Source organism: Erinaceus europaeus, chromosome 2 (genome assembly GCF_950295315.1).
Source record: "Erinaceus europaeus chromosome 2, mEriEur2.1, whole genome shotgun sequence".
Classification (NCBI taxonomy): Eukaryota; Metazoa; Chordata; class Mammalia; order Eulipotyphla; family Erinaceidae; genus Erinaceus; species Erinaceus europaeus.
In genome coordinates this window covers 39,810,162-39,838,085 of record NC_080163.1, presented here as the reverse complement: position 1 = coordinate 39,838,085, position 27,924 = coordinate 39,810,162, and the positions used below count along the sequence as shown (strand labels likewise).

At 37.5% G+C, this 27,924-nt stretch overlaps 1 protein-coding gene across 1 annotated transcript; it reads right to left on the bottom strand.

Annotated features, from left to right (window-relative positions):
- FBXL21 (Putative F-box/LRR-repeat protein 21) lies at window positions 1-27,924 on the bottom strand. The gene is made up of 4 exons (XM_007533021.2): window positions 26,969-27,924; window positions 24,642-24,764; window positions 16,153-16,324; window positions 1-1,170 (listed from the first exon to the last, which is right to left on the bottom strand). The coding sequence occupies exons 1-4, from the start codon at window positions 27,329-27,331 to the stop codon at window positions 527-529; spliced, it is 1,302 nt and encodes a 433-aa protein (XP_007533083.1). The 5' UTR covers window positions 27,332-27,924; the 3' UTR covers window positions 1-526.

Sequence of the window (27,924 nt, the reverse complement as noted above, 5' to 3'; positions counted from 1 at the left end):
TGCATGGAAAATTAGCTGTTTATTGAATCATAATATGATCTTATATGATATTAAGTACAATTAAGTCAATCTCCTAATAGTTTGTCTTTTCTTTCATTATTATTCAATACTACTTATTTTGTAAAATATATCAATACCAAGCTGTAACAGATGAAGTTGAAACAATATAAAGCTGTAAACATTAGTAAGGGATCAAAAATTCAATATTATAAATTGATTTAGCAAGCTTAAGTATGCCTACAAGCAAGGCTAAAGAATGTATCTAGAAGCCTTCTATAGCATTTAGTGTATCCAGTGCTAATTCACAACACATTATCTGTACACTATTTAGATTTAAGAAAATATCTAAATTGTCATACTTCTCACAGTTTTTCAAATGTTTTTCTCTCACTTCACTAAGACTCTGCAAATAAGACGTTTTACTTAAGATATTTCAGCAATGAATCTTAAGATTTACATGTGAACAAAGATAAAGAAACTAATGTTATAGATTTAAAAATAAGAATATTTGGTATTATAACCCCAGTTACCAGATGGGCATGACATCAGGAAACCATAGTCTTCCCAAGTATTTGGAGACTTCAATGTGGACTTCATCTGGGCTATACTTATGATCAGGGATCAAAACGTCCTCCATTATAGAGAGCTGGGTTAGCCTTCTCCCACATAGTTTTACAAACTCAATGAAGGCACTGCAGCTAACTTCACATTCACTGAGACCCAAAGCTGTTAAGTTTTTACAATGTTTACCAATACAAATAAGTTCATTATCAAGAGGCTGAATACTATTAGCAGATACCACTAACTCAATTAATCGTGAACAGTTAAGTCCTATTCTTCCTAGAACTGCTTTGCTTACTGAACAACCAAAATAAAGGTGAGTAACAGGGGTTTCTTCTCTGAAGAATGTTTCAAATTCTTCTTCATATAAAAAGAAGTTCATAACAACATTAACTCTTGGAGAGTGTTTAATAAGTGCACTCCAACTTTGCTTTTTAATAGAATGAAATTCAGTCTGTCCAGGATTTTTACTCACAACATCAATTTGAAGATGCTCAAGGTTAACGTGAGTCTTACTTGAAAGTGCTAGGAGAAGTTCATCACTTAGAATATAATAATTCAATGTCAGTTCTCTAAGGCCTTGACAATGATCAGCTACACAAAGAATTCCTGTGGGAAAATAAAGAAAAAATACTTATGAACAAATAATTATATTGATATTAATACAACATTTTGTTAACTTGACATTAACTACTCATTATTTGATAAAATAATGACTTATGATTAATAATTTTGGGGGAAATGAGTCCTAACACATATAAAGCCATGTACACATAATTAAAATAGACTCAAGAGAATTTGAACTAATGTTTCAGATTAATATTCATTTTGAAAAAATACAAGTTATAAAAAATAAATTCTAATTTATGTTGCATATGCACATAGTCTTCAATAAGAAATTGAATTTTTGGGAGTTGGGCGGTAGTGCAGCGGGTTAAGTGCAGGTGGCGCTAAGCACAAGGATCAGCATAAGGATCCAGGTTCAAGCCCCCGGCTCTCCACCTGCAGGGGAGTCACTTCACAAGCAGTGAAGCAGGTCTGCAGGTGTTTGTCTTTCTCTCCCCCTCTCTGTCTTCCCTTCCTCTCTCCATTACTCTCTGTTCTATCCAACAACAACAACAACAGTAACTACAACAATAAAACAACAAGGGCAACAAAAGGAAATAAAGAAAGAAAAAAGAAAAAAAATCCAAAAAAAAAAAAGAAATTGGATTTTTAAAGGGTCAGGTCGTAGTGTAGCAGGTAAAACACATATGGCACAAAGGGCAAGAACCAGTGTAAAAATCCTGCTTCCAGACCCCAGCTCCCCAGATTCAGGAGGGTTGCTTCACAAGCGGTGAAGCAAGTCTGCAAGTGTCTATCTTTCTCTCCTCCTCTCTGTCTTCCCATCCTCTCTCAATCTCTCTGGGTCCTAACCAACAACAATAATAACAACAACAGCAATAACAAGGGCAATAAAATGGAAAAAATGACCTCTAGGAGAAGTGGATTTGAAGTGCAGGCACTGAGCCCCAGCAATAACCCTGGAGGCAAAAAAATTAATTAATTAATTAAATTTTTATTATGCTAATTCTTCCTATCCATGAATATAGAATATCTACCTATTTCTTTGTATCTTTTTCTATTTCCTTGAATAGATACTCATAATTTTAACTATGGCCCCGTCAAATTTCTTTAAGGGAATAGGACAAAAGCTAAAAAAAAGTTTATCTGGAATCAGAAAATACCTAGGACTGCAAAGCAATCTTGAAAAAACAAACAAGACAGGAAGCAGAAATGATCTTCCCTGCAAAAAGCCACAACTATTGAACTTAACAAAACTCATCAACTACAGCTGAGACATCCACAGAAGCACTGCAGCTTCAGGTGGGTGCTTGTAGAATGGCTGGAGTAAGAAGGGGCAGGGAAAGGAAATTAAATACAGAGAATTAAGAGTAGCAGAGGTCTGCACATTTTCCTCCTGTGCAACTGCAGTCAAAACAACACACAGCACTGGCAAGTGAGAGAAGGTAATCTTTCAACATTTTTTAAAGATTTGTTTATTTATTAGAAAGATAAGAGAGTGAGCAAAAGAACCAGACATCACTCTCATACATGTGCTGCCGGGAATTGCACTTAGGACCCCATGCTTGAGAGTCCAATGCTTTATCTACTGCACCACCTCCCGGACTACACATTTCAACATTTAATCCATGACCTCAGGGGCATTAGTCTACCCACCAAAAAAGCAGGGAGAATTTGTAGCCAAAAGAAGTCCTGTCTGTTGCCAAACATAAAGATAATTTGTGACAAATGACACTTAAAGGTAAAATGAGCCCCACTTTTCTGAAAACAGCTACAACCCAGCAACAAACCCAAGGCTTGGGTTCAGACTGAAATCATACAGAGAACTCAAATATACACACACCTCAAGGAGTACTACAATATCAAGGAAACAACAAGAAACCTAACCCCAGACCCACACCCCTCTACCACCCGACATACAAACAAAGTGAAGCCCAGAGATCACAATAGCACCACCTGCTAGTCAGCAATAACCAGCACAATAAATATGTAAAAAGAATTGCATAAACAAACTAGCAAACATGCAAAATCAGAGAGTCCCACAAGGAAGAGGAAGACATTTAACATATGTTCTAAGAGAGATGACCAATAAACTAGAGAACAAACAAACAAAACACACAATAAAGAAAAAGAAAATAATGATAAAATGGGAAAGGAGGGGGACGAATTGACAAAGTGGCTCTAACAAATGTTAATCAAGATCAACTTTAAAATGGCTTTTTTAAAAATACACTGTATTAGTTATTACACTTATGGTAACCACAATACAAAACAAAGAACAGAGATTTACAGAAAGTACAAGAGTAATCAGTGAGTAACTCATCACAGAAACCCATCCACACAAAATGACAGATAGGAATAAATGGGCAAAGAATCAACAACTTAAAAGAAACTCAAAACAAAATCAGAATGGATGTAAGTAAACAACATATATCAGTAAACAGCCTAAATGAAAGACCAAATTTCACCTGTTAAAAGGCTCAAAGTAGCTAAACGGATTAAAGAACAGAATCTAGCCATTATATGTCTTCAGGAAATGCACATCCAGAGAAAAGACAAATGGAAGCTTAATGTAAGAGGCTTGAGCAAGATGGGCCAAACTAGTAATTCAGAAAAATTGGCAGGGACACGTATTCTGTTCTCAGATAAAATAGACTTTCAGGTTAAGAAAGCAGACACAGAAACTATATAATTGTCAAAGGATTAATCCAACCGCATCCACCTGTGCCCTCCACCTTTTGTGACTTTTTATGATAGTATCAAAAAAATCTACATAGAACTTATGCAGAGGGGACTTCCAGAGGTGGGGCTACAGAGCAGCAGCAGCTGTGTTTCTCCCCTCTCCTCTCCCAGATCAACTAGGAATACCAAAGGAGATCAACTGGGAATACAACAAGGCAGGACTAGAACTATTTCAGGAACTCACCAAATCACTGGTGAGTGCAAATCCATGTAGCTCACAGAGAGGAGCCTAAGGAGAGATTGAGCAGCTGGTAACAGTTCAGCAGTTTACCCGGTGAGGCACCACCTCCAGTCTGTTTTACCAACAAAAAGACTGCAAAAGGGAGGAGAGGACTCCCCTAAGACTCACCAAATGCAACTGTGAGTCTTCATTACTAGGCCTTCAGAAGCTGGAGCAGCAGAGGTGAGGTCCTGTGCTGACAACAGGGGACAGAGAACTGACCAGGAAACTCAGGAGAAGATCTGTACTTCTTGTCTAGCATGGGGCTATATAGTGGGAGCCTTTCCACATTGTTCTCCTGATGAAAACATGGTGAATGATTGCCTTGGAGCCTACAGACTATAAATGGGACTTGTTTGGAGGCTCACAGGGCCCAGGTAGTGCTGCCCAGCTTGTCAGGGAGGCTGAATTGAGACCAGAGTTAGGATCCTTGGGGTATGGGAGCCTCTTTGCATAACCACTGTATTATCTCTCCCACACCCTGCTTTATCTATTGGTCAGGAGTGAGGGATTAAGCTAAGAAGCCTACTTATAGTTTAAAATCCCTCAGGCCTCCATAGCCTAGAGGGAAGGAAAAGAACAAAAGAGGCTTTTAAAGCCACTGTGCTCCAACTCAGGGACTGAAATAACATTGGAACAACTGTCAACTTCCATAACTGTGAATTCTTTAAGTACCTTACACAAGTCAATGCAGGCAAGAGTGATCAGTAATTTGAAAAGTACTGAAAGAGGGACCTTATAACATACAATATAGAATGGTTAAATCAACAAGAAGAAATATTGGAGAACTGAACCAGAACAAAAGTCCAGCTAGAAGCTCCCCAAAGGTTGAAGCACAAAATAATAAGGTCAACATCCAAATGCTTGCTAAATAAATAGTCAGAGGAGTGAGTAAAGAGTTTGAAAGAATTGTCATTAGAAATGCAGAAACAACAAATGAGACTCTGGAAGAAACCACTTATTATCTCAAGGTATTTTAAGAACTGAAAGCTGAAATAGCTAAACTAAGAACACAACTAGCTGAGCAAGCTAAAACAATATCAGAACAGGGTAACAAAATAGATGAACTCCAGAAAACAGTAGAAGGGAGAGAGCATAGAATAAATGTGGCTGAAAACAGAATTAACATTATCGAGGACAAATTAGAGACAAATTGGAAGCCAACATCACTCTGATACTAAAAGCAGACAGGGACACAACCAAAAAAGAAAACTACAGACCAATATCTGTGATGAACATAGATGCTAAAATATTGAACAAAATCCTAGCCAACCAAATACAGCAGTATTTTTCATCATGACCAAGTGGGGTTTATCGCAGGGATACAAGGTTGGCTTTATATATGTAAATCAATCAACATTATCCACCACAACAATAAAAGAACAAAAACCACAAGGTCATATAAAAAAATCCAATATCCCTTCATGGTCAAAATGCTACAATAAATGGGAATAGATAGAAAACTCCTCAAGACAGTGAAGTCTATATATAGAAAAACTACAGCCAACATCATACTCAGTGGTGAAAACCTGGAAGCATTTCCCCTCAGATCAGGTACTAGACAGGACTGCCCACTACCACTATTACTATTCAACACAGTGTTGGAAGTTCTTGCCATAGCAATCAGGTAAGAGCAAGGAATTAAAGGGATATAGATTGAAAGAGAAGAAAAACTCTCCCTATTTGCAGATGGCATGATACTATACACAGAAAAACCTAAGAAATCCAGCGAGAAGCTTTTGGAAATCATAAGGCAATAAAGTAAAGTGTCAAGCTACAAAGTTAACATTCAAAAGTCAGTGGCATTCCTCTATGCAAACACTAAGTTAGAAGAAGACGAAATCAAGAAATCAATTCCTGGATGTGAGGGCGATCTGGCTGTGACATCTGTCACCCCATTGATCACCAGCGTTGATTCAGCTGATCTGGCTGGCTGGGTTGATTCAGCTGATCTGAATCAACCAGGGTTGATTCAGCTGATCTGGCTAGGAGAATAGAAAAAATGTTACAAATATATATCTGGAACCAAAAAGACCCAGAATTGCCAAAACAATCTTGGGAAGAAAGAACAGAACTGGAGGCATCACACTCTCAGATCTCAAATTGTATTAGAGAGCCATTGTAATAAAAACTGCTTGGTACTGGAATATGAGTAGACACATTGGCCAGTGGAATACAATTGACAGTTCAGAAGTAAACCCCCACACCTATGGACAGCTAATATTTGACAAAGGTGCCCAGACTATTTAATGGGGAAATATGAGTCTCATCAACAAATGGTTTTGGAAAAAAATGGGTTGAAACTTGCAGAAGAATGAAACTGAAACACTATATGTCACCAAACACAAAAGTAAATTCCAAGTGTATCAAGGCCCTGGATGTTAGAGGAGAAACTACCAGATATTTAGAGGAAAATACTGTCTGAACTCTTTTCCGCATAAATTTTAAAGACATCTTCAATGAAAGGAATCTAATTACAAATAAGACTAAGGCAAGTAAAAACCTATGGGACTACATCAAATTAAAAAGCTTCTGCACAGCTAAAGAAACTACTACCCAAACCAAGAGACCCCTCACAGAATGGGAGATCTTTATATGCCATGCATCAAGCAAGAGGCTAATAATCAAAATATATAAAGATCTTGCCAAACTCAACAACAAGAAAACAAATAAACCCATCCAAAAATGGAGAGGACATAGACAGAATATTCACCACAGAAGATCCAAAAGGCTGAGAAACACATGAAAAAATGCTCTAAGTCTTTGACTGTCAAAGAAATGCAAATAAAAACAATGAGACACCACTTCACTCCTGTGAGGGTGTCATACATCAGAAAAGGTAGCAGCAACAAATGCTGGAGAGGTTGTGAGTTCAAAGGAACCTTCCTACACTGCTGGTGTGAATGTAAATTGGTCCAAATTCTTTGAAGAGCAGTCTGGAGAACACTCAGAAGGCTAGAAATGGACCTACCCTATGATCCTGCAATTCCTCTCCTGGGAATATATCCTAAGGAATCCAATATACACATCCAAAAAGATTTGTGTATACCTATGTTCTTAGAAGCACATTTTGTAATAGCCAAAACCTGGAAGCAACCCAGGTGTCCAACAACAGATGAGTGGCTGAGCAAGTTGTGGTACATATACATAATGGAATACTACTCAGCTGTTAAAAAGGGTGACTTCACAGTTTTCAGCCCATCTTGGATGGAGCTTGAAGAAATAATGTTAAGTGAAGTAAGTCACAAAAAGAAGGATGAATATGGGATGATCTCACTCTCAGGCAGAAGTTGAAAACAAGATCAGAAGAGAAAACACAAGTAGAACCTGAGCTGGAATTGGAGTATTGCACCAAAGTAAATGACTCTGGGGTGGGTGGAGGTGGGGAGAGTACAGGTCCTGGAAAAGGATGACAGAGGACCTAGTGGGGGTTGTATTGTTATATGGAAAACTGAGAAATGTTATACATGTACAAACTATTGTATTTACTGTGGAATGTGAAACATTAATCTCCCAATAAATAAATTAAAATATAAAATAAAATAAGAACTTATGCAGAATGGCACACATACTTCCAAATATCTGCCACTCTAGAAATTTGGAATTTTATTTTATTATTTAGAAATTTGGAATTTTAGAAGGGTAAGATATATAATGGATCTTGAACTATTTGTGATGTATGAAACAAACTACTTATAGAGTTAAACAGAACAAAATCTCATACAGTATAGATGACAATAACAACTAATGTTAGAAAGGTTGCAGGGGTATCCTTTTATACTGCTGATAATAATGTAAATTGGTCCAACTCCTGTAGATAGAAGTCTGGAGAATTGTCAGAAGGCTAGAAATGGACCCGTGAGCCAGCAATTCCTCTCCCGGGGATATGTCCCAAAGAAATAAGCACATACATCCAAAGAGCTCTGTTTATATCCATGTTCATAGCACAAAAATTGTTATAGCCCCATACCTAATCTTTGAAAAGGGTTCCCAGACTATTAAGTGAGGAAGGAAAATCTCTTCAACAATGGTGTTGGAAAAACTGGGTTGAAACATGCAGAAGAATGAAACTGAACTATTATATTTCACCAAACACAAAAGTAAATTGCAAGTAGATCAAGGACTTGGATTTTAGACCAGAAACTCTCAAATACTTAAAAAATATATATTAGCAGAACTCTTTTTCATCTAAATTTTAAAGACATCTTCAATGATATGAATCCAGTTACAAAGAAGACTAAACAAAAAATATACTAATGGGACTACATCAAATTAAAAAGTTTCTACACAGCAATAGATACTACCACCTAAAGTGACCCCTTACAGAATAGAACTTTACATGCCACACATCAGGCAATAGTTTAATAACCAAAATATAAAAAGAGCTCATCAAACTCAGCAGTAAGAAAACAACTGACACCATCTAAAAATGGAGAGAAGGCATGAACAGAATATTCAACACAGAAGAGATCCAAAAGGCTGAGAAACATATAAAAAAAAAGCCCCAAGTCATTGATTGTCAGAAAAATGCAAATAAAGATAATAATGAGATACCACTTCACTCCTGTGAGAATGTCATACATCAGAAAAGGTAACAGCAACAAATGCTGGAGAGGTTATGGGGACAAAGGAACCCTCCTACACTGCTGGTGGGACTGTAAATTGTTCCAGCCCCTGTGGATAGCAGTCTGGAGAACTCTCAGAATGCTAGAAATGGACCTAACCTATGACCCTGAAATTCCTTTCCTGGGCTTATATCCTAAAGAGCCAAATACACCCATCCAAAAAGATATACATACCTACGTTCATAGCAGCACAATTTGTAACAGCCAAAAACTGGAAGCAACCCAGGTGTCTAGCAGACGAGTGGCTGAGCAAGTTGTGGTATAAACACACATGGGAATACTACTCAACTATTAAAAATGATGAATTCACCTTCTTTACCTTATCTTGGATTTATATTGAAGGAATTATGTTAAGTGAGATAAGTCAGAAGCAAAAGGATGAATATGCGATGATATCACTCATAGACAAAAGTTGAAAAACAAGATCAGAAGGATTAACACTAAGCAGAACTTGGACTGGAGTTGGTATATTATACCAGAGTAAAAGTCTCTGGGGTAGTGGGGGACAGGGTTCAGGTCCTGGAACATGATGGCAGAAGAGGACCTATTGGGGGCTGTACTGTTACATGGAAAACTGAGAAATGTTATGCATGTAGAAATTATTGTATTTTATTATCCACTATAAACCATTAATTCCCTCAATAAAGAAATTAAAATATTGTGTAGTAGCCCAATTTTGGAAGCAATGTAGGTGTTCAACAACAGATGAGTGGTTAAGAAAGATGTGGTATGTATATACAATGGAACACTAATCAGCTATTAAGAATGATGATATCGGGGGTTCCTGGAAGATGGCGGACTGAGAAGATGCTAGTGGCTTGAGCTCTGACCACATCTTCTGGAAACGAAATGAAACAACATTAGAGGAAAGGGATGGCAGCATTAGGGAAACAACAGTTGGGACCCCCAAGGAAAATACTTATTATCTTGAGGCAACTAGAGAACTGAAAGCTGAAATAGCTGTAATGAAGAAAGAAGCTGACGCAAGGGAAAGAAGACTAACAGAAGCAGAAAACAGAATTAGTCAGACAGAGGATGAATTAGAGAAAATGAAGAAAGAGGTGAAAGAGCTTAAAAAGAGATTGAGAGACACTGAAAACAACAACAGAGACATATGGGATTATCTCAAAAGAAGTAACATTTGCATAATTAGAATGCCAGAGGAAGAAAGAGAGGAAGGGGAAGCAAACATTCTAGAGGAAATGATAGAAGAAAACTTCCCAGACCTGAATAACAGAAAGGTCATCAAGATTCAAGAGGCCCAGAGAGTACCAAACAGAATCAACCCAGAAGTGAAGACACCAAGACACATCACAGTCACAATGAGAAGAAGTAAGGATAAAGAAAGGATCCTAAAGGCTGCAAGAGAGAAACAAAAAGTCACATACAAGGGAAAACCCATAAGATTATCTGCAGATTTCTCCACTCAAACTCTAAAAGCTAGAAGAGAATGGCAAGATATCTATTGAACCCTGAATGAAAAAGGGTTTCAACCAAGGATAATATATCCTGTTAGACTTTCATTCAAACTAGATGGAGGGATCAAAACCTTCTTAGACAAACAACAGTTAAAGGAGGCAACCATAACCAAACTGGCCCAGAAAGAGGTTCTAAAAGACCTCTTAGAAACAAGAGCATCACTATAATACTGGCAATATATCAGAGCAAACAACAAAAAAAAATTTTTTTGAACAATGGCACAATACATTAAATCCATAATATAAATAAATGTCAATGGCTTAAACTCACCCATCAAAAGGCACAGAGTTGGGGGATGGATAAGAAAACATAATCCAACCATATGCTGCTTGCAAGAATCCCATCTGTCACAACAAGATAAACACAGACTTAAAGTGAAAGGATGGAAAACTATCAGACAGGCTAAGGGACCACAAAAAAGGGCAGGAACAGGCATTCTCATCTCAGACACCATAGATTTTAAATTAAATAAAGTAATAAAAGATAGGCAAGGACATTGCATAATGATTAGAGGATCAATCAGCAAAGAAGACTTAACAGTCATTAACATCTATGCACCCAATGTGGGACCATCCAAATACATCAAGCACTTACTGAAAGAATTTCAAAAATACATCAATAGTAATACAATAGTAGTGGGAGACTTCAATACCCCACTCTCACACTTAGACAGATCAACAAAGCAGAGAACCAACAAAGATACAAGAGAATTGAATGAAGAGATTGACAGACTAGACCTCTTGGACATTTTCAGAGTCCTTCACCCCAAAAAACTGGAATACACCTTCTTTTCAAATCCACATAACACATACTCAAGGATAGACCATATGTTAGGTCACAAAGACAACATCAATAAATTCAAAAACATTGAAATCATCCCATGTATCTTCTCAGACCACAGTGGAGTAAAACTAACATTTAACAACAAACAGAAAACTATTAACAGTCACAGAATTTGGAAACTAAACAACATACTCATTAAGAACCACTGGGTCAGAGATTCACTCAAGCAGTAAATTCAAATGTTCCTGGAAACAAATGAAAATGAAGACACAACCTATCAAAATATTTGGGACACAGCTACAGCAGTACTGAGAGGGAAACTTATAGCCATACAATCACATATTAAACACCAAGAAGAAGCTCAAATGAACGATCTTACTGCACACCTCAAGGACTTAGAGGAAGAGGAACAAAGGAACCCTAAAGCATCCAGAAGGACAGAAATCACTAAAGTTACAGCAGAAATAAACAACATCGAAAATAAAAGAACCATACAAAGACCAATGAAGCCAAATGTTGGTTCTTTGAAAGATTAAACAAAATTGACAACTTACCAAACAAAAAAGAGAGAAGACTCAAATTAATAGAATTGTAAACTATGGAGGAGATATCACAAATGACACCACAGAGATCCAGAGAATCCTGCAAAACTTCTATAAAGAACTATACGCCACCAAGCTAGAGAATCTGGAAGAAATGGAACAATTCCTAGAAGCATATGCCCTTCCAAAACTGAACCAAGAAAAACTACAAAATATGAATTCACCAATCACAGACAAAGAAATTGAAATCGTTACTAAGAACCTCCCCAACAACAAAAGTCCTGTACCAGATGGCTTCACAAATGAATTCTACAAAACTTTCAGGAAACAGTTAGTACCCATACTTCTTAAGCTTTTCCATAAGATTGAAGAAACAGGAATACTCCCTTCCACCTTCTATGAAGCCAACATCACCCTGATACCAAAAGATGATAGGGACACAACAAAAAAGGAAAACTGCAGACCAATATATTTGATGAACATACATGCCAAAATATTAAACAATATCTTGGCCAACCGGATACAGCAACATATCAAAAAGATTGTTCATCACTACTAAGTGGGATTCATCCCAGGAATGCAAGGCTGGTTCAACATCCATAAGTCAATCAATGTCATTCACCACATCAATCAAAGAAAAGCCAAAAACCACATGATTATCTCAATAGATGCAGAGAAAGCCTTTGACAAAATCCAACAGCCATTCATGCTCAAAACTCTACAAAAAATGGGAATAGAGGGGAAATTCCTCAAGATAGTGGAGTCTATATATAGCAAACCTACAGTCAACATCATACTCAACGGACAGAAGCTGAAAGCATTCCCCCTCAGATCAGGGACTAGACAGGGCTGTCCACTGTCACCATTACTCTACAACATAGTATTGGAAGTTCTTGCCATAGCAATCAGGCAAGAGAAAGAAATCAAAGGAATACAGATTGGAAGGGAAGAAGTAAAGCTCTCACTATTTGAAGATGATATGATAGTATACATAGAAAAACCTAAAGAATCCAGCAGAAAACTACTGGAAGTTATGAGGCAATATAGCAAGGTATCAGGCTACAAAATCAATGTAGAAAAATCAGTGGCATTTCTTTATGCAAACACTAAATCTGAAGAAGAAGACATCCAGAAATCACTCCCATTTACTATTTCAGCAAAATCAATCAAATACCTAGGAATAAAGTTGACCAAAGAAGTGAAAGACTTATATACTGAAAACTATGAGTCACTACTCAAAGAAATAGAAACTGATACCAAGAAGTGGAAAGATATCCCTTGCTCATGGATTGGAAGAATAAATATCATCAAAATGAATATTCTCCCTAGAGCCATATACAAATTTAATGCAATACCCATCAAAGTTCCACCAAGCTTCTTCAAGAGAATAGAACAAACACTACAATCATTTATCTGGAACCTGAAAAAGCCTAGAATTGCCAAGACCATCTTAAGGAAAAGAAACAGAAATGGAGGCATCACACTCCCAGACCTTAAACTATATTATCAAGCCATCATCATCAAAACAGCATGGTACTGGAACAAAAATAGGCACACAGACCAGTGGAACAGAATTGAAAGCCCAGAAATAAATCCCCACACCTATGGACATCTAATCTTTTATAAGGGGGCCCAAAGGATTAAATGGAAGAAGGAGGCTCTCTTCAATAAATGGTGCTGGGTAAACTGGGTTGCAACATGCAGAAGAATGAAATTGAACCACTTTATCTCACCAGAAACAAAAATCAACTCCAAATGGATCAAAGACCTAGATGTCAGACCAGAAAAAATCAAATACTTAGAGGAAAACATTGGTAAAACAGTTTCCTACCTACACCTCAAAGATATCTTTGATGAATCAAACCCAATTGCAAGGAAGACTAAAGCAGAAACAAACCAATGGGACTACATCAAATTGAAAAGCTTCTGCACATCCAAAGAAACTATTAAACAAACAAAGAGACCCCTTACAGAATGGTAGAAGATCTTCACATGCCAGACATCAGACAAGAAACTAATTACCAAAATATATAAAGAACTCAGCAAACTTAGCACCAAAAAAGCAAATGATCCCATCCAAAAATGGGCAGAGGATATGAACAAAACATTCACTACAGAGGAGATCCAAAAGGCTAACAAACATATGAAAAACTGCTCTAGGTCACTGATTGTCAGAGAAATGCAAATTAAGACAACACTAAGATACCACCTCACTCCTGTAAGAATGGCATACATCAAAAAGGACAGCAGCAACAAATGCTGGAGAGGATGTGGGGACAGAGGATCCCTTTTACATTGCTGGTGGGAATGTAAATTGGTCCAGGCTCTGTAGAGAGCAATCTGGAAAACTCTCACAAGGCTAGACATGTTCCCTCCATATGATCCAGTAATTCCTCTCCTGGGGTTATACCCCAAGGACTCCATAACACCCAACCAAAAAGAGGTGTGTACTCCTATGTTCATAGCAGCACAATTCATAATAGCTAAAACCTGGAAGCAACCCAGGTGCCCAACAACAGATGAGTGGCTGAGAAAGCTGTGGTATATATACACAATGGAATACTATGCAGCTATCAAGAACAATGAACCCACCTTCTCTGACCCATCTTGGACAGAGCTAGAAGGAATTATGTTAAGTGAGCTAAGTCAGAAAGATAAAGATGAGTATGGGATGATCCCACTCCTCAACAGAAGTTGACTAAGAAGACCTGAAAGGGAAACTTAAAGCAGGACCTGACCAAATTGTAAGTAGGGCACCAAAGTAAAAACCCTGTGGTGAGGAGTAGACATGCAGCTTCCTGGGCCAGTGGGGGCTGGGAGTGGGTGGGAGGGATGGGTCACAGTCTTTTGGTGGTGGGAATGGTGTTTATGTACACTCCTAGTAAAATGTAGTCATATAAATCACTAGTAAATTAATACGAGAGGGTGAAAATTAATTGTATGTCTCGAAGTTTTTCAAAACGCAATCCGAATCTTTTCAATATATAGGCTGTGTAATTGATATGCAGACTCTCTCAAAAGCCTAGACCAAGTAGATCAGAAGCAACCAATAGCACAGCTATATACAAGATACTGGGTACTATACAGCAAACCCTAACAAAAGGACTTTTCAAAGTTAACCCAATTACCAAATAATGTGATGATAACATTAACTATTGATTGTCATTTTGAACCCTAACAGAGCAGGAACCTCACATCTCCACTATGGAGCCTCTACTTCCCACAGTCGTGGAACCATTGGATAGGGCCCACTTTCCCGTTTGCCTCTCCCAATCCATATCAAATAATATTGCTTCTGCTGATCACAACCTAACCAACACAACGATTGCCACCTCAACATGCTTCATTTCAGACTGCGGCAAGAGACTTCACGTATGGAATGACAACCCTTCAACTTCATTACTCGGGTGAGACCTTTCCTTTCACATTATACTCTAATTTCATCTCAGGTGGTTCACTTTCTAACAAAGTCCCAAAACTTAGATATACACTAGTTTCTGTGAGAGAGAGCATATGTTCACAAGTATCCGTAAACTACTGCAAAATACTGCCTGAAAGCAGAAGTGCACTAGAGTTTGCAGTGAGTACCCCCCTAACACTTCCTCTCCTCTATTCCAAGCTTTGGGTCCATGATTGCTCAACAATTTGTTTGGCTTCGTATGTTAACTCTCTTTTCAGTCACCAGGTTCCAGATGTCATCAGGATGCCGGCCAGGCTTCCCTGGACTGAAGACCCCACCAATATGTCCTGGAGCTCAGCTTCCACAGAGACCCACCCTACTAGGGAAAGAGAGAGGCAGACTGGGAGTATGGACCGAACAGTCAACGCCCATGTTCAGCGGGGAAGCAATTACAGAAGCCAGACCTTCCAACTTCTGCAACCCACTGACCCTGGGTCCATGCTCCCAGAGGGATAGAGAATGGGAAAGCTATCAGGGGAGGGGGTGGTAAATGGAGATTGGGTGGTGGGAATTGTGTGGAATTGTACCCCTCCTACCCTATGGTTTTGTTAATTTATCCTTTCTTAAATAAAAAAATAAAATAAAATGAAAAAGAATGATGATATCACCTTCTTCACCTCATCTTGGATGGAGCTTGAAGTAATTATGCTAAGTGAAATAAGTAAGAAAGAGAAGGATGAATACAGTATTATCTCAATCACTGTCAGAACTTAAGAAACAAGAACAGAAAGTGAAAACATAAAAGAACTTGAGGGCAAGGGGAAGATAGCATAATGGTTATACAAAAAAACTCTCATGCCTGAGGCTCCAAAGTCCTAGGTTCAATCCCCTGCACCACTACAAATGAGAATTGAGCAGTGCTCCGGAAAAAATATATAGGTAACAAAATAAAAGTAGAACTTGGACTCCTTTGGTGTATTGCATCAAAGCAAAGGACTCTTGGGAAGGAAGTCAGTGAGAGGGAGAGAGATGGGGGAGAGGAAGCTATGAGGTCCTGGTGCATGATGATGGACCTAATTTGGGGATGAGAATGTTTTAGAAACATCTATCTTTGTGAGATAAGAAATTGTGCCCATTTGCCAACAACTGTACTATAAACCACTAACCTCATAAAAATAAAGGAAAAAAAGAAACAATTTTTACTGTTTCTATAATATGTAATTTTAAAAAACCTACCATCAGATGAAACATAAGGACAACTACTCATTTTTAGTAGTCTCAGAGTATCACTGTTATAGGCCACAAGAATCTTCAGTGAAGGATCATCCACTGGTGTATCTTCAATTCTTATCGATGATAATGACTTTGAGTTAACAAAAACTACTGTAAGCGCTGACACAAAATTAGACTTGCAAGACAATAGGGGAAAAAAAGAAAATATTATTTTAAAAGCTATCACTTTAATCAAATAATTAATTTCAACTGTCACTATGTCCTTAACAACATCACTATAAAAGCAATAGGCATAACATTATTTTTCATAGCATCATTCATGAGTAGATTATTTTTTATATTAAAATTGTTTTTATTTTAATACTTAGTAAATGGGGTTAGTGAGAAAGAAACTTCAAAATCTTCATGAATTTTTTGGGATTGTTTTCAATCTTCTGTATTTGCCTTTCAATATTAAAAGGATACAGCTATATTCTTTAGAGAAAGAGTTGACAAATATCATTTACTAGCTAACTCATATCAACAGTCTGCTATTATGTTTATGAGTTAACAAGGACAGTTATATTATTCAATAGTTGAAAAAATTATAAAAAATAATCTTTTGTGATGTGAAAATTACAAGAATTTCTTTTAGAAATCATAATTAAAGTATGATTAGAATATGGTCATGCCATTCAGTAGTAATCGATATAGGTGTAACTTGGAAAGGAAGACCGTGGAAAAAATGGGCAAGTATATATAAATATAGATAGATAATTTGAGAAATAATAGTCAACCCATATCTGTGACTTTGGGAAAAGTATTATAGCTTCCAATGAAGAGAGTGGAGATACAAAACTCTGGTGGTGGGAATGGTGAGGAATTGTACCCCTGCTATCTTATAGTTTTGTAAATCAATATTAAGTCACTAATAAAATTTTAAAAACAACTACATTAAAAAAAAACTATAAAAGTCATAGGTCCCAGGAACATAGACTTCCTAGCTTATTTTCACCCCGAAATCCCTATGCTCATCTGCTCTACTCCTACTTTTTAGTTTCTGTTTATTAATCTATTGTCCTGATTTATATCTTACCACGTTTCAGCCAACAAGTTGCAAATGCTATCATGATTCCATCCTGACTTCCCTGGGAAGACAACATCACCAGTGTATCCCAGAACCTCACCTCTCAGAGCCCTACCCCATTAGGGAAAGACAGGAACAGACTTAAGGCTAGAGATCAACCTGACCAATGCCCATGTGCAGCAGTGAAGCAATTACAGAAGCTAGACCTTCCACCTTCTGCACCCCATAAAGACTTTTGGTCCACACACCCAGAGGGTGAGAAATGTTAGGGGAAGATGACCAGGGGGCTCTGAACTCCAACTTCATCAAGACCCAAAGAGAAGAGGAAAAAAAGAAGGACACTGGGAAGTAGTAAAAGGCGTAAGTGTGACCTAGAAAGGAATAGAAGACAAGGCCATAGGAAAAAAAGGAAAATATATATAAATTTAGACAGATAGTTACAGAAATAATAGTGACCTTGAAAGAATTATTACAATTTCTGATTGAGAGAATGGGGATTCAGGACTTGGGAAAAGTGTGGAATTATACCAATTATGTCATAATTAAGTAAATCAGTATTAATCACTAATAAAATTTAAAGCAATACAAAAGAATATGGTCATGCTTTTTTTTTGTAATGTCTGTATCTGCTTTCATGTTACAACACTAAACTTACAGTAGGGCTATATGAATTCCAAAGTCTATTTACTATTTGATCATGTTCAATTCCTATCCTAGAAGAGATAAAATTTTTGCCTTTTTATCTACTCATATACCCAGCATCAAAAGAATTATCTGCCACATAGTAGAAAACCAATAAATATTTGTAAATGAACAAAGAAAGTACTATTCTTGCTAGAAAATTAAGTAAGTTTTGAAAACTGTTTTTAATATTCTTAAACTAATAGTTATTTATAATTTGACTTCAAAATGGCTAGAATTTTAGAAATTTTCAGATTCAGTACTTCTGACACTGCAATTTTAGAAACCAAACCCATTTTTATTTTTAATTTATTAATGAATGAGAAAGAGAACTAGAGCATCATATGTGGGATATGTGGGAGCTAAGAGAAAATTCAAAACTTCATGTTTGTAATCCTGTACTGTACTGTTGAGCCATCTCTCCAGTCACCATTTTCTCTTTCTCAAAATGAATTTGAAGTCTACCAAAGGTTTAATCATCTCTACTAGAATGATAAAGTTGTTGATAAATTTTAATTAACATAAGAAAAAATATTAGTTTATACGCATTGTAAGGTGAGTCACACAAAATTTTAAATAATAGATATCTAGACCTTATTACTAAACTTTATAATGTTGAAAAGTATTAGATAAATGTAAATATATTACTTTTTCCTTAAAAATTTAAGGTTTATTATTTTTTAAAAATATTTATTTATTTATTTTCCCTTTTGCTGCCCTTGTTGTTTTTTATTGTTGTTTTAGTTGTTATTGTTATTGATGTTGTCATTGTTAGGTAGGACAGAGAGAAATGGAGAAAGGAGGGGAAGACAGAGAGGGGGAGAGAAAAATAGACACCTACAGACCTGCTTCACCGCCTGTGAAGTGACCCTCCTGCAGGTGGGGAACCGGGGGCTCGAACCGGGATCCTTATGCAGGTCCTTGTGCTTTGCACCATGTGCGCTTAATCTGCTGTGCTACCACTCGACTCCCAAATTTAAGGTTTATTATTCCATCAATCAACTTTCAATGGACTCTCTTAGTCCTGAAGGACAAGAATTTTTATTTCATTATGGTATCTGTTTTGATACTTTAAAAAATCACTTAGTTGAAGAAATATTTTTTTTACAGGATTACTGTTGTCAGAGGGATATAGGTCCACATCACCCAAAGAGAGGTATCAGCATTCCTCACCCTCTACTGAACAATCATCCTTCTCTACCTTAGGACACTAAATCCCCATCCTATCCCTACCACTTTCCACCCCTCACCACACTCACGTAGTCTTCAGATCTGCTGTGACAGATCTCAGTTCAGGAGGCTTTACTTTCAATTATCCTTTCTGTTTTAAGTCTAGAAAAGTAATTTACTTTTACCTTACTTTTTCTCTATTTACAAGTGAAAAATTTGAATCTCAGAACCCCAATTCTGCCAGGAAACAGAGTTCATTTTACTGTTGAGGCAGTCTGAAATGAAGACTACTCATCACTAGTTACTCACTCTGGGTAGCATCAACTACCCTAGAAACTAATCCTGGAAGCTGATGTGCCTGCAACATTAGAGACAGCTTAGCATCCAAGAATTTCAGGTTAATCTAATTGCATAGTTCATAAACAAGGAAATAAATACTTAGATGGAGTACATTTTCATCTGATTACTTGCATTTTCCCTAATACCCAAGTGGCCCATTTTTTAGCATATCTTTAAAAGATAAACAGGCTAACTATGTATTAGAGAGAAGAGCTACTATTCCCCTATTCTTGTCTATAATGTGAACAAAATGTTCTACTCTGTTGGAAATGTCTACTCCACATATATCAGGCCTCTTCGGAAGTTGCTTAAGGTATTTAGACAATGGCTTTTGTCTTGTTGTGGAGAACCTTGAAGGAAAAAACAAACAAACAAACAAAAACAAAGGAAATGTCCAGAGGGTTCTTCCCTGTCTTGTTTCTGCAAATTGTTAAAAGAATAAGAGGGAATCGGGCGGTAGCGCATCAGCTTAAGTGCAGGTGGTGCAAAGAGCAAGGACTGGCTCAAGGATCCTGGTTCAAGCCCCCAGCCCCCCACCTGCAGGGGAGTCACTTCATAGGCTGTGAAGCAGGTCTGCAGATGTCTATCTTTCTCCCCTCTCTGTCTTCCCCTCCTCTCTCCATTTTTCTCTGTCTTACCCAATGACAATGACATCAATAACAACAATAATAATAACTACAACACTAAAACAAGGGAAACAAAAAAGGGAATAAATAAATAAATATATATAAAAAATTTTTAAAAGAAGAAGATAAATGATCTTGCTGTACCTCATATCAACAGGGATGTTATCAACAATTTTGTTTTTGTTGTCGTTTGACCACAGCACTATTATCTGAACCTGGGCTCTTTGAGCCCCAGGCATGAAAATCTCTTGTGTATACTGCTGTGCCACCTCTCCCAATACAAGTACTCTTAGCATAAGAGAAAATAGCTTCTGGTTATCACATCTTCCCCAAAACAGATAGTTTTGTCATAATGAAGTGTATAAGGTTAAGAGGTTGCTTTGACATTATCAATAGTATTTTTTCTTTATAAGTTCCGTCTGCAAGCTAATGTTTCTTAGTTAAATGCAAACTGCTAGAAACTAACTAACATCTTCTCTAAAGAAAAATTATGTATTCTCTCTGTGCATGTAACTTACCTATATAAATTGAGACCAAATCTGTGAAAGCAGGCCAATTATTCTAGAGAAATCTGTTGATGTGACAATCTACTGACTCCCAGGCCTTATGTCTCTGGATAAACTCTACATTAAATTTATTTTTACTAAATTTTAAAATTGCTAGTCATGGTAATCAATTTAGTCAATGATATGATGGTTTCCATTAGCTAGTTTTAGTTACAACCACAGGTCAGTTGTTTATTATATATCTGCTTCCATTATAGTTCTAGTTACAAATGTAAACAAACAAAATAGAATCCTTGTCTTCAGGAAATGATGCCTTGGTATAGGGAAAAGTGAATAATGTGTTCGATAAATAAAGTAATTTAAAGTACTGATGAAAATGCAAATATAAAAAATTTAATATAGTAGGAACTGAAGGAAAGTACTATGTTAGCAAAAGTGGTCACAGGAGGTCTAAGGAAATGGTATTCAAGCTAAAGCCTAAATGAAGTGAAAACAACTATTAGTTTCAATGGCAGAGACTGTTAGTTGCTTCTTAACAACCACTTGCCCTGTCTTCTTTCCCAATCAATTTTGGTGGGCACATTGCCACCAAACTAAAAAACTTTCCTCCTACTCTCCCAGAAGTCTAGCATGGCTACAGAGTACTAATGAGGTGCAAACAGAAGCAGTATGTGGTAGCCAGGGATATAGCCTTTTTGAAAAGGAAATGAAATGTCCTTGTTCCCCTATTTCTTTCACCCAGCTGCCAGGAACAAGAACATGATAGAGATCAGGAAACCATTTTGGACAATGAAAATAAAAAAATTAAAAAAAAAACCTTGGTGAGAATACAGTACCTGAAAAAAGTCTTGCTAACAACTTCATACCGTGGACTTTAATATTAATTTCTTTTAGATAAGAAGAGCAAGTTTTAATCATGTCTCTTAAGCTACTGCTGCTTTTGGATTTCTGCTCTACTCTATAAATGCAAATGGTATCCTACCCGCTATAGTTCATTTAATTAAATGTTATATTGTTCCATTTTCAATAGAGAGGTTATAGAACATAAGGAAATACTACTGGCTATATAGCCTTCATATTCAAAGTAAATAAACTGACTTGAAAAATGTTAAATAAGACATTTAAGTTTTATGCTAATGATATCTAGTATGAAAATAATTACTAAAATTTACAAAATATTACTTATTCCCTTTTGTTGTCCTTGTTGTTTTAGTATTGTAGTTATTATTATTGTCATCATTGTTGTATGGGGCAGAGAGAAATGGAGAGAGGAGGGGAAAACAAAGAGGAGGAGAGAAAGATAGATACCTGCAGACCTGCTTCACCACATGTGAAGCGACTCCCCCCTGCAGGTGGGGAGCTGTAGGCTCACACTGGGATACTTATGGCATACAAAATATTTTTTAAAGAATAAGACCATGCATAACCTACCAAAGTAAAAACTGGGTTGAGGGTGAAGGTGGATATTTGTTATCACGGACGGGGGGAGGGGGAGGTGCAGGGGGAAGGACTGGATAGGACACAGTTTTTTAGTGGTTGGAATGGTGTTTATGTACACTCCTATTCACTTGTAGTAATATAAATCACTATTAATATGAGAGGGGAAATGCTGGGCTAGCGCCGCAGGAGAGAAAGATGATCCAGGAACCAAGCTTGTGGAGGTAGCAATACAAATCTTTATTCATGCGCCTCACCTCCTCTAGGTCAGGATGCAGAAGAGAGCGAGAAACCAGAAATGGAAGTGGCTTTTATAATACCATAAGTGGGAGGGGCTGGAAATGGTAGGGGCTTCCCTAGCAACCGCTTCCAGGGATTCAGTTGGAGGAAATCAGCAATACCCTGTGGGGACTTAGGAGGGAGACCTTCAGTCATATGCAAGACAAAGCAGAAGACTGGCATGGAGACAATTGGACAAGCCATACTAACATGGAAATAGGGTGGTTTGTGGGCCCAGCCAAGCTCAACCACATCTGCAGAATTTCCCAACAGGGAAAAATTGATTGAATGTCTCAAACTTTTTAATGCACAGACCATAGGCTGAGTCTTTGATATATTGACTCTCTTAAAAGCTTAGAACAGGGAGAACAGAAGCAACCGGTGGCACAGCTATATACGAATAATGTCAAAGGACATAAATTATGGTGATGTTGTGTATGATATAGCAAATCCTAACAAAGCGATATTTCAAAGTTAACCCAATTGCCAAATAATGCGATTATAGCAATATCTATTGCCTTCTTAAACCCTAAGACAGCAGGAACCTTCAGCTTCCTCTATAGAGCCTATATTTCCCCCAGTCCTGGAACCTCTAGGGTGGGGAAAGCATACTTTCCTGTATGCTTCTCTCAATTCATACCAAATGATATTGCATCCACCTTCTTCTTCTTCTAGCGTTTGCCCTATTGCATCCACCAATCCCAACTTAATCAACACAACAAGTACCACCTCAGCATGCTTCACTTCAGACTGTGTCCAGAGAAGCCAGGCATGGAATGTCAACCCTTCAGCTGCATTAATCCAGTGAGACCTTTCCTTTCATAGGATTCTCTAATTCCATTCCAGGGGGTTCACTTCCTAATAAAATCCCAAAACCCAGATATACACCAGGTCCTGTTAGATAGGGCATATGTTCACATGTATCCATAAGTCAGGGCAAAATATATACCTGAAAGCAAAATTACATAACAGTCTGCAGTATAAAGTTCATAATGAAACAGTGTCTACCCCTAGACACCCTCCTCACCTACTTCCTATTACACTTCCCTCACTCACTCCAAAGATAACCTTATCAAAGTAAGGAATGCAAAAGTTGTATAAGGACAAGAGACTGGTACACTGTAACGATGACTCTTTAGTCACTATCAGGCCACCCCATCAGCTGGGGCCCTAGTCAGGGAGTCCTGAGATTCCCAAACAGACATGATGGGCTTAGACCTCGAATAAATCCCTCTCTCCATTGTTACCAGTCATCTATCAGGAACAACACAATAGACATCTCTCTGGGCTCCCATAGGACCTTGCCCTCAACTTGGATCAACAATGGTAGAGAATGTTTCATACTCCGAAGCAAGGATGGACAACATACTCTATGCTACACCTGAGGAAGATGGGTTCTGATATTGGGGAAGCTTGGAATGTTCCTACTGATGACAACAGAATGTGAGCTCAGATCTAGAGGGATGCAGAGGTCACATAGGCTCCTAAGGTGAATATGGGCCCCAGATCAAATCAAATCGATGGGGTTTACAGTCAACAATATTTATACCCCTTTACCATACTTGGGAGCTACTCTCTTCCCTGATCCAGCTTTCTTGTCCAAATTTTTCCAGCCATGACATCATTTCCCCAGACAATAATTTGGATCCACCTGCATATCAGATTTCAGACTCAGGGGAAAACAAACAAATAAACAAACAAAAAACACTAGTATAGCCACAGGCCCTTTGGAATATAACTAAAATATGCCTACTAGCTATCTACTACCCCCCCCCCCCACTCTTCATCTGCACTATTCCAGCCTTTAGGTTCATGACTGATCAACAAGTTGTTTGGCTTTGTATGTTAACTCTCTTTCAGCCACCAGGTTCCAGATGCTAGCATGATGCCAACCAGACTTCCCTGGACAGAAGACCCCACCAATGCATCCTGGAGCTCCGATTCCCAGAGCCCAGCCCCACTAAGGAAAGAGAGAGGCAGGCTGGGTGTATGTATCAACCTGTCAATGCCCATGTTCAGCGGGTAAGCAATTACAGAAGCCAGACCTTCCACAGGAAGGTCTGAGGAATCCCAGAGGATTAAAGAATAGAAAAACTATCAGGGAAGGGGATGGGATATGGAGTGTTGGTGGTGGGAATTGTGTGGAGTTGTACCCCTTTATCCTATGGTTTTGTCAGTGTTTACTTTTTATAAATAAAATAAAAAATAAATAAAATAAAACCATGCATAATCTACATTAGCATAAACAATGTTGGTCAAAGTAAACTGTTTTAAACACTTTGCATACCAGAAGAATAGGTCCCCAAAATATTGTTTGACTAGTTTGACAGTATTTAAGGGTCTTTGTATATATCTTTATTTCAAAAAAAATCTAGAGTTTTTTTTTACCTTTGACACTGTCATAAAACTTGATTTTGCTGTTGAAATTAAGCCCAGTTTCTGGATAGAACAGTTTACTAGCTGAGAAAGTATATCACAGGCAGTTTCTGCTGATTTGGCACTGCTATCAACCTATAAAGACAGTTTCAAATCTTAATTGTTTTGAAGATAACTTTTAAATCTATTGACAAATAATCATTTAATCAAATTCAACTGCAAAAGTGTATTTATCTCTTCAAACTATAGATAGTAACTTTTACATAAGACATCTTAAATAAGACATAAAATAGAGATAATATATCAGTTTTATTTTTTAATTAAAATTATTTTACACAGAAACAAAGAGGGGGAGAGGTCATAGCACTGAAGTATCCTTTAATGCAATGGGAGCTGGGCTCTAACCTGGATTATTCAAATGGCAAAGTAATATAGTACACTAACCAAGTAAGCTATTCTATCGCTCTAATGAATTAGCTTTCTAAGTACTTTATACTTTCAAATATTTTACTGAATTTTAATAATGACTTCCAGATGAAGAGAAGTAAAGTTTAAATTATTCAATTGTAATTCAAATTATACAACTTTATATTAGTAACTAAAGAAAAAAAAAAGAAAGCTTGGGATAAAAAATTCAGCAAAATTGGTAGGAATGCAGATTGGTCCAACCTCTGTGGAAAAGTCTGAAAATTTCTCAAGACATTAGAAATGGACCTACCTATGACTCTATAATCCTTTTCCTGGGGATTTACCCAGAGAAAACAAAAATACCTGTCTAAAGAGGTCTATCTATACCTATGTCCATAGCACTGGTTTGTAATAACCAAAATCTCAAAATAACCCATATGTCCAACAAGAGATGAGTGGCTAAGAAAGCTGTGGTATATATACATAATGGACTACTACTTAGCTATTTAAAATGTTGAAGTCATATCCTTTGCCTCATGCTGGATGGAGTTGGAGAGCATTATGTTAAGTGATATAAGTCAAAAAGAAAAGGTCAAATACCAGGTGATGTCACTTACAGAGAGAACTTAGAAAAAACAAGGACACAGACACTGGTCATCTCCAACAGGAACAATATAGTGGACCCCCTTGTGGGCCTCTACAGGACTTTGCCTTCAATATGGAAAAACAATGGTAGTTACTGCCCCATTTTCAACATACTCTGCCACTTGAGGAAAACAGGTTCTGCAATGAGTGCAGAATAATAATGTTCCTAGCTATGACTACATAATGTGATCTCAGACCTATATGGATAAAGAGGTTACACAGGCTCCTGTGATAAATATGGGCCCCAGATCAAATTGATGGGGTTTACAGTTAATGGTATTTATATACTTTTCCCATATTTGGGAGATACTCTCTCTCTTCCCTCATCCAGCTTTCTAGTTCTATTTTCAATTCTGACACCATCTCCCCAGACAATACCTTGGGCCTACATGCATGTTAGCTGTTGGGCTCAGGCAAAAATTAATAAAGTCTCTTTTAGGTATATCCCCTTGGAATATACCTAAAATATACCTACTAGCTTTCTCCAAAACAGTGAACCCAAATCTCATCTGCTATATTCTTACCTTTAGGTTCCTGATTATTAAACAATGTGTTCTGATATCTTAATGCTTTTTCAGCCACCAAGTTGCAGAAGGTACCATGACACCAACCTGACTTCCCTGGACAGACGATCTCACCAGTGTACCCTGGATCTCATCAATGTACCTCTCCAGAGCTCTGCCCCACTAGGAACAGAGAAAGAGGCTGGGAGTATGGATCTACCTGCCATTGCCCATGTTCAGTGGAGAAGCAATTACAGAAGCCAGACCTTCTGCACCCCATAATGATCCTGGGTCCATGCTCCCAGAGGGATAAACAGGAAAGCTCCCAATGGAGGAGATAGGATATAGAACTCTGGTGGTTGGAATGGTGTGGAATTGTATCCCTCTTATTCTACAGTCTTGTTGATCATTATTAAATCAATAATAAATTTAAAAGGGGACAGGAAGGGAAAACACAAGGTGAAACTTGGACTGAGAGGGATGTACTGCACCAAAATGAAAGGCTCTGGGGAGAGAGGTGTTGTGAGGGGGTGAGGAATGTTTTGGCATCTTGCTGCATGGTGTTGGAAAAGGTCCAAAGGTGAAGTTGAGAGTGTTCTGCAGATATCTACCCTGGGGAGATGAAATGCTGCACTAATGTGTTAAAAATTATACTGTAATTTATTGTCCCCAATAAAGAACTCAACAAAATCAATTGATAGTTTCAATAGAAATACATAGATATACAAAAAGTTACTAATAACATATGAGTCATTGTTTCTATTTGAGTTTAATTTTTCCTACCTTAAAGCTGACGTATTGGAGATGGGCGGCATGCTTTTTAATGATCTGCTGAATGAGGTCAGGATGAGTTGATTTAAAATACGAAGTAGCTGACTGGTTCAGTTTAAATTCAAACTTTCTCCAGAGGTCAGGAATATGAAAAACTTGATTCCACCTCCTACATACAGAAGATGCCCGAGCTCTATCTATTAAAGAAAGGTACTGAAAAATGCTTAATAGTACATGGTAAGGCAAACTCCCCCAGTCTAGGACAGTGTACAGGTGAGTTTCGCTGAGAGAAGAGTAGAATCCCAGTTTGGGCTGTTTCACAGCTGATGAAGATTGGGCAATTTTATCCACAACAGATGAATTACACCTCTTCATTCTGCAAAAAAAAGTAAAAAAAATAACAGTATATGGAACTTTGGTGGTGGGAATTGTATGGAACTGTACCCCTTGTAATCCACTATCTTGTCAATCATTAAATCATTAATGAAAAATAAAGAAAAAGTAAAAAATATTAAGTGATCATTTTCCCACATTACCATCAGATATTTGTGTTCTAGTTGTACAGAAGAACAACATCAGAAAATGAAAGCAGTTTAATTTCATTTAGATAGTACACTTTACTTTCCTGCATTGATAGATAATGCATCAATGTGCTGGAGATACAGCAATGGAACCCCTACTCAAAGAGTGAAATAGAGTGATAAATGCCAGAACTGGGATAAGATGGCATGAAAGAGTACATTAACAGCCCATGATTGAGTTTGTACATGGGTGGGGTGGCCAGAGAGGATTTCAAGAGGAACTGTCCAAAGAAGCAGTAGATGCACCAGGGCTACTTCTTAGAGTCTTGCTGTCTCCTAGAGGGAAGGAAGCATCACATTTCAATTGTGCTAAGCATGCCCATGCAGTCTAGGGAACAGTAAAATGTCATTAAAAACATATCTGGCGAATCTCAGCTCTACTGTTTA